The 8,570-nt window shown below is 39.4% G+C and overlaps 1 protein-coding gene across 7 annotated transcripts in view; it reads left to right on the forward strand.

Annotated features, from left to right (window-relative positions):
* The window catches only part of TATDN1 (TatD DNase domain containing 1), a 44,230-nt gene that overhangs the window by 33,675 nt on the left and 1,985 nt on the right, over window positions 1-8,570 (forward strand). For all 7 annotated transcript variants that reach the window (XM_047783289.1, XM_047783290.1, XM_047783291.1 and 4 more), the window contains 3 exons: window positions 836-912; window positions 5,131-5,201; window positions 6,407-6,533. In XM_047783289.1, the coding sequence (XP_047639245.1) occupies window positions 836-912; window positions 5,131-5,201; window positions 6,407-6,533 (275 nt within the window). The remainder of the gene's footprint in view (window positions 1-835; window positions 913-5,130; window positions 5,202-6,406; window positions 6,534-8,570) is intronic.

Below are 8,570 nucleotides of genomic sequence, written 5' to 3' on the forward strand. Positions count from 1 at the left end.
GGTTTGATCCCTGGCCTTGCTCAGTGGGTTAAGGATCTGGTGTTGCTGTGAACTGTGGTGTAGGTCACAGACACGGCTCAGATCCCATGTTGCTGTGGCTCCAGCGTAGACTGGTAGCTACAGCTCCGACCCGACCCCTAGCCTGGGAACCTCCAATATGCTGCGAGAGCAGCCCTAGAAAAGGCAAAAAGACCAAAAAAAAAAAAATATATATATATATATATATATGGGAGTTCTCAATGTGGCTCAGAGGGTTAAGAACCTGACTAGTATCCATGAGGATGTGGGTTCAGTCCCTGGCTTTGCACTGTGGGTTGATGACCTGGCATTGCTGCAAGCTGTGGTGTCGTTCGCAGACATGGTTTGAAGACATCGAGCCAGACATCCCACATTGCTGTGGCCGTGGGATCTGATCCCTGGCCTTGGAACTTCCATTTGCTGCAGGCGTGGCCTATAAAGAAAAAATACATATATATTTTACATATATATGTTATATATATATTTCCTAAATAGTTCTGTAAGATATCTAACTTTTCATCATGCTTTTGCCTAAGAATATGGCTTCCCCCCTCCAGCCTCCTTTCCAGGGGGTTCAGCAGTAATGCTGGCACACAGAGAAATTCTAGGCAGCCATCTCCTTCTTGCCTTATTGCATTGAGATGATAATAGGTTATAAAGTTTGATTTAAAAAAAAAAGTGTTGGAGCTGCATTTGAAACCTTTTGTTCCAAAAACCTCTACTGCATCTATATTTTTGCTTAGAAAGTCCTATTAATGTTATTTAGAATTTTAAAGAAAAAACTTTTTATAATAAAATTATACCTTCATGTCCTTAGGTGCATTCATTTGATGGTACCAAGGAAGCAGCAGCTGCTCTGATGGACTTGGGTCTCTATATAGGATTTAATGGTTGGTAGGTCCTTGAGGGTTTTTGGTTTGTTTTTAAGTTTTATATTAAGCAGATTCCTTAAATTTTTTTATAGTAAATTGCTGGTAAAGGCTTAAATTTGTTTTTTATTAAAATTTGTGTGTGCTTTGCATTGATCTTGGTCTGTGAATTTTAGTAATAAATGTCAGAAATTACACAGTATATTACAAGTTAAGGCTCAAAAGTTATAAATTGCTATTCCGTATTCCAGTAATAGAAGACAGTTTTGAGATCAGCAGCTAGATTTCTCTAGCAATGCAATTTATTCTCTGGTCACTTTATCCCTTTAAAACATATATGTTCACATCTATATACGCACATATAGAGGTAAGTGTACACACACACACGTGTGATGTCCAACTATGGGGGAAAGGTCATAGTATCATGTAAATTGTCTTATATATCTCTGTAGGCCAAGAAACCGAGGCTCAGAGAAGTTAAGAAACAGGTAGAGGAGTTCCTGCCGTAGATTGGCCATGTCTCTGCAGAGCCAGGATGTAGGTCTATCCCCAGCCTAGTTCAGTAGGTTAAAAGATCCAGCATTGCCTCAGTTGTGGTGTAGGTCTCAACTGCAGCTTGGATCTGACCCCTGGCCCAGGAACTCCTATGCTGCGGGGCAGCCAAAGTAGAAGAGAAGCAGGTGTAAAGTCACTCAAGGTGTAAGAACCTGGGTCCTCTTGCTCACTCAGTGAACATCCTGCTATTTGATACACTAAGCCTCATGCACCCAGGGCAGTCAGCCAGCACATCTGGGTCCCTGGGCCCATTTTCTTCCAAGTAATTTTGTGAGCTTCTATCAGTGTCTTTTCCCAGGGTGTCAATGAAGCTCATTAAATAAATTGCCGAATAGTATGACTTGCTGTCCCTCTTCAGTGTTTCATTTCCTTAAAATCGCTACTTTTTCAAGTACATTATTTTTTACTAAATTCCCCCTTTGAAAAATAGAATCAAATATTTACCATGGAGTCAGACTTATAGCAAGATGCTTCTTCCATATTCTAAATTAATGACTTAATTCATTTGTATTGATATGGAGAGAATACATTCATAAAGTAGTAGTTCTGAAAGACTTACAGCCTCCCAGAATGCCCTCCACCCCGTTAACTTTTCCAGACAACCACTTTATTGCCTTACAAATATTTATATGCCTAAATATTATGTACATGGCATTATCTTTTAATTCATTCCCTTTGTCTGCTTCCATTAAGGTTTACAGGTATTTAGTTCTCATATCCAGAACCAATCCCCCCACCTCCATTACTTCCTCTATAGCCCTCTCAGTGTAGTTATTTGAGAAATTTGGTGATATGCATATTTCGTGTTTTCATTATGATGTCTGTTTAAATACTGGTGACTGCTGAACCACGTGATATACCACTTTTATTATCCTGGAGTATCTTTCCTCATACTTTTGCTTGGCTTTCTTCAAAGCTTGGAAACCTTCACACTTTCTAATAGTTCTGTAAAATTTTTTTGTTTTTCCACACGAGGAAACCTGTCTGGCTAATCAGATAATTCCATTCGTTCCTGACACTTCCTTTCAGCTACAGTTTGGATGAGTGCCTTTTCTGTGATAGATTTTTATTTTCTATTTTTAGATCCCTCATTTTCCATTTTGTTTTGATGGAACATATTAAAAAATAAATTAATTCTACTCTTCCTCTTTAAAGTTTGGGTAGTCAGTGAAAGAAAAAAAACAAACGATGTTTTTTCTAGGTGTAAAATTCTAGATTAGAAATTATTTTCACTGAGAACTTACAACATTCCTGTTCTAGGTTCCAGCTGCTATTGTGTTTGCCAGTACGTTACCTGTGACATACATTTTTCCTGTGTGGAATGCTTTAGTTCTTTATCTATGGTATTATCAAAATGTGCAGAGGTGTTTTGCTGGGTTTTTGTCATTCTCTGCTGGCCCCTTCCAGCAAGAGGCTTTGGCAGTCCTGAGAATTTTCTCGATTTTTTTTTTTTTTGGCTTTTTGCTATTTCTTGGGCTGCTCCTGCGGCACATGGAGGTTCCCAGGCTAGGGGTCTAATCGGAGCCATAGCCACCAGCCTACACCAGAGCCACAGCAACTCAGGATCCAAGCCGCGTCTGCAACCTACACCACAGCTCACGGCAACGCTGGATCCTTAACCCACTGAGCAAGGGCAGGGACCGAACCCGCAACCTCATGGTTCCTAGTCAGATTCGTTAACCACTGCGCCACAACGGGAACTCCTCGAATTTTTTCCTCTCCTTTCTTTGGACCTCCCTAATACTCTGATCTCATTTTTTTATGCTACAATTTGTAACTTTTTTCCTCCTTTCAAAAAAATATTTTTCAACCTTTTTAATACAACTTACTTGAGCTTTTGTCTCTGAAAGCTCTTTTTTTTTATTTGGCAGATGCAGCATCTTCCCATCTCTTTAAAGAGACAAATTATATATTTTTCAGTTATTTTGCTTGCCATTTAATACTTTTATTTCCTGAGTTTCTTTCCCTTTTTGTTTTGGTCTCTATCATGACTGAAGGCTTTCTTCAAATGTCAGGCAGTTATTTGCTGTACATTTTTAAAGTGAAGGGAAAAAAAAAGCGGTTTGGAAGCTCTGGAGGAGATAGCCCATCAACTGCAGGTCCAGATGGCCAAATGACTTTGTCCCTGGGGCCTCCTAAATATCAGCTTGTCAGGCTCTTCCTGTGGGTTGGTCCACTTTCTCCAGAGAGGGCGCCTCTGATCCCTGCTGGGAAATGGCATGGGGGGGTCATAGTGTACCTGTGTTCTGGAATGGGGTGACGCTGAAGAGACGGTGCCTCTGTCCAGTAAGCAGTCTCCATTTCCAGTCCTTGCCTCACCCTGCTCTCCTCTGTGCTGCTTGTCCTCCAGTCCAGAGACTGTCTGGAAATGAAAATTAATCTAGGAAAAGATGTATGAAAGAAACAAGGCCGCATATGCACACCGAGGTATATGCAATGACTGGCCAACAGGGACCCACTGTATAACACAGAGAACTCTATCCAGTATTTTGTGATCATCTATGTGGGAAAAGAATATGGGAGAAAATGGATAGGCGTGGATGTGTGTACTTTGTTGTACAGAAGAAATGATCACAAATGGGTGCTCCCATTGTGGCTGAGCAGGTTACAAACCTGATTAGTATCCATGAGGATGCGGGTTCGCTCCCTGGCCTTGCTCAGTGGGTTAAGGATCCACTGTTGCCTTGAGCTGTGGTATAGGTTGCAGACATGGCTCAGATCTTGTGTGGCTGAGGTGTAGGCCAGTAGCTGCAGCTCTGATTTGACCTCTAGCCTAGGACCCTCCATATGCTTCAGGTGTAGCCCTAAAAAAAAGAAAAAAAATTATGACAACCTTGCAAATTAACACTTCAATAAAACTTTTTTTTTTTAAAAAAAGAAACAAGGCCTAGCAGACCAATCCTAATGAAAGTCCCAGAAAGAAGAGATAAAATGAGAGAAAAACTCATTTTTCCATGTTTTCCTAGAGTTGGGGGTGGGGAAGAGTCTAAACGGGAAGGTGCCAACTGCTTGAATGGATGAAAAAAAGTTTTATGCCCAGACACATTATCAAGTTTCAGAAATGTCAAGAGTAAGGGAAGATCCTAAGTCCTCGTATTTTGGAGGGGGGTGGGAGGGTTGATCTAAATAGGAATGAGAATAAAACTGGTATCTCCTAACCAGCTTTCTAGTTTCATACCATGTTCTAACAGTGATTGAGATATTCATCCTTTGTGGAGATTCTTTTTCTGATTAGTGAAATGTGAACTTTGAGTATCTGATTCCTTCATACCACTGAATCCCTGAGTATATGGTCCATAAAGAAATTGGCCTTACCTTCAAATTCAGAAAAGGTCCCATCAGGACCTTCTGAGTTACGCAAATAATCCAGAGAAGTAAATTCATAAAAAAAAAAAAAAATCGTTGAACATAGACTGTTAATGGAAAGTTATTGGACAGTCAACTGATAAGCACAAAAAAACTGCAACCCCTACAAGGCAGGATCTAGGTGGAATAGATCAATCTGGAGTCTGTAAGGATAGGAATGTGCAAATACTCTCTAAAGCATACAGCCATTGTAGCCAACCAAAGTGTTGTTTCAGAATTTGGGGTTAGTTTTGTAGTTTGTTTAGGCAAATCTATAATATGAAAAAGTTGTTATTCATTAAATGCATCTTTTAATTTCATATGTGAATAACATTTTTTAAAGCTCACTGAAAACTGAGGCTAATCTGGAAGTTCTGAAGTCAATACCTAGTGAAAAATTAATGATTGAGACTGGTAAGTCTTCTTTTAGAACATTTTCATATTAAACCATACCCAAAGAGCGCTAGAAAAAGTGAACAAATATTTTTAAAAGCATGCTCAACCTCAATAATGATACTTTTCAGAAAGTCTTTGGGAGTTGTAATGGAAAAATACTTATGCAAGCAGTTTTTTCAACTTTAGAAGTTTGACTAGGCCTAAGCACTTAAAAATGGAATGTCAGAATATGTGGTAACTAAGAAGGTTGTTTTATTAAACAAGGAATCTTAACTAAACCTCAGGGTTTCAAAAACCATTCAAAATTTTTTCTATACAATGTCCTCTTTGTAATGGCTTAATAGTACAATACTTTTTCAGTAAACTACAAACATTTAAATCAAACTGGGTTTAAGAATTTTAGGAACTAATCTGCTACCTCTTAAGACAAAGTTGGAAGATAAAAATTTTTTTATCTACACTCTGAACTCAAGGCTCTATACACATGGACTTTTTCAGTAAAGTCAAGACTGAGCCATTCTGGAAAAATCATGTATATTTCCTTGGAGAGTCATGAAAATTAAATCATCTTATTAAAAATACAAAAGTTGTAAAATGTGAATTCTTTATTAAAGAATTAGGTAAGTAAATAATCCCAGTATTCAAAGCCATAAACAGAAGCAAACAGTAGTTTAACTCAGAAGTCTTCATGTTATAATTGTATTTCTTTTAGCTTGAGGTCTTTTCTGTAAAAGAGGAATAAAAGTCATAAAGCATTTAAGAATTTGTACAATTCAAGATTTTATCTTGTACCTTGCTTGGAGAGGTTTTCTGTTGCCTTTTACCATTTTTTAACCTGAATTATGGCTTATATTTTAAAGGATATATAAGTTTGGTAATATTCATTAAAAAACAATTTTAAGGAATTCCCGTCGTGGCTCAGTGGTTAACGAATCCGACTAGGAACCATGAGGTTGCGGGTTCGATCCCTGGCCTTGCCCAGTGGGCTAAGGATCCGGTGTTGCCGTGAGCTGTGGTGTAGGTTGCAGACGAAGCTCGGATCCCACGTTGCTGTGGCTCTGGCGCAGACTGGTGGCTGCAGCTCCGATTAGATCCCCAGCCTGGGAACCTCTATATGCCATGGGAGCGGCCCTAGAAAAGACAGACAGACAAAAAGACGAAAAGAAAAAAACAATTTTAAAAGGCAACCTCTTTAAGAGTCTTGTTTCTCTGCTTAACTTGAGATGCACCATGGTGTGGAGTCAAAAGTACACATGCTGGATCAAAATATATAAAAACTTCATTTCCTACCAAGAAGAAATGGGAAAACGGGCACTGTTTGAAAGACAGAAATGAACCCTGCCATATAATGTAAGTATTTTGCTTTCATGGTCTTCAAAACATTAAAGTCAACCAGCAAAATACATTTACCAAATCAACTCAAGGGACAGAATTAATTTGGGTGAAATCCAAATCAAGTTACCAAAGACCTTTTAGTGCAGTGACTTGGAAGAATGTGTACCTATGTGCTTTATATCAGCTCCTCTTTTCATATCCTCTCAATCTGAAGTGATTTTGGTCATTTGAATTTTGTAGGACGGAAAAAGATCTTAAAGCTGTCCATACAGACAATCAATCACCGTACCTGGCCTAAGTTCGCTTATCTTGCAGGTTTCCTGCTGATCATTATAAAAGCACAGTCTTAAGCAGGAGAGCTTTTTAATGGTATTTGTATTTTATAGCGATTTGACCTAAGAAATAACCTGGGTCTTTAAGCCTCTGAACAAAACAAATTATAGAAAGGATTTCCTGCTTCCAACCAAAAAAGGGGGGGCAGAACTTTATAGAATTATATTTCCTAGGAAAAAACCCCAGTAATTCAAAATCACTTTCTAATACTATATAGCACATGTGAAAAGAGGGGCTGTTACCCGTCTGTCAAGGAGCTAGCTGTAGGGCATGTTATAATTTACAGGAAATGTTTATTTTAATGGGCCTGTCATCCAATTTCTTTTGTTGCACAAGCAGATAATTTAGACTGTATCAGTGTAGTGTGGCTTACCAATTCAGGCAACTGGATATATTTATCACACATTCATAAAAATTAATATTGGATTACTGCTCTTGTGTGTGGGGTGGGGTTATTGCTCTGTTGTGGATATTCTGGGGCCAGGGATGAAACCTCCGCCACAGCAGTGAACCAGGCTGCATCAGTGACAGTGCTGAATCCTTATCCACTAAGCCACCAGGGAAGTCCTGGACTGCTGCTTTTAGATTGTGCTAATTCCTTTAATATGCACCATCATTTTTTAGTAGCTTAACAGGTAAGGGTATTAGGTGAGCCAGCTCTAACATTCAGCAGGCAGAAAATTGAAGGAACACTTGTAGAGTTCTCACTGTGGCACAGTTGGTTAAGAATCCAACTGCAAACTGCTCCAGTCACCATGGAGGCTCGGGTTTGATCCTCAGCCCTGTGCAGTGGGTTGAAGGGTCCTGTGTTGCCCCAGCTGCAGCTTGGGTTGCAGCTGTGGTCACATTCAATTCCTGCCCTGGAACTTTCATATGCCATGGGTGTGGCCATTAAAAAAAGAAAGAAAAGGAATACTTGTAATTTTCAATGTAATGTTAAGTACCTGCGAATATGGTCAGCAGAGAGCATCTAGGAATAATTCTTTGGAGATTTGACACAAAAGATAAGAAACCGGTATTTTTCCAGCAGCCAGCTCAATGGAGGCAGTTGCCAACAGTGTATCCCAGTTGGTTTTCTATACTGCCTTAATTTTAAGTATAGCTTTTTACTTTAGCTACACAGATACAAAACAAAATTTTAAGGTGTTTCTAAATGCAGTCTATTAAGAACCAAGAAGGCTCTTTGAGTATCAACTGCAATCATGAATACCAGTAGCTTGGAAAAATCAACATCTGCAAACTAATTTTAAACCACATTTCAGAAATACACAATTTCAGTTACAAAGTCATTTTTATAAACTCCAACAGTTTTGTTTTAATTATTTGTATAGAGATCTTCCCCCCTTTTAGATTATAATTAGAAATACATTTTAGAATTCTTGCCTTGTATCAGGAGAGGTACAAATTACTGAGGCTACACAGAAGAATCAAGACCATCCCCAGCCTCATCCCTCCACCAGATGAGTAGGTAACCTGTGCCAGGTACTTTGGATAAGGCATGAAATAAGTCAGACAGGGATCCTCCTGGAGCAAACAAGCAGGTAAAAAGTGTAATCCAGGGAGTTCCCGTCGTGGCTCAGTGGTTAATGAATCCGACTAGGAACCATGAGGCTATGGGTTCGACCCCTGGCCTTGCTCAGTGGGTTAAGGATCCAGCATTGCCATGAGCTGTGGTGTAGGTTGCAGATGCAGCTCGGATCCCGTGTTGCTGTGGCTCTG

Source organism: Phacochoerus africanus, chromosome 6 (genome assembly GCF_016906955.1).
Source record: "Phacochoerus africanus isolate WHEZ1 chromosome 6, ROS_Pafr_v1, whole genome shotgun sequence".
Classification (NCBI taxonomy): Eukaryota; Metazoa; Chordata; class Mammalia; order Artiodactyla; family Suidae; genus Phacochoerus; species Phacochoerus africanus.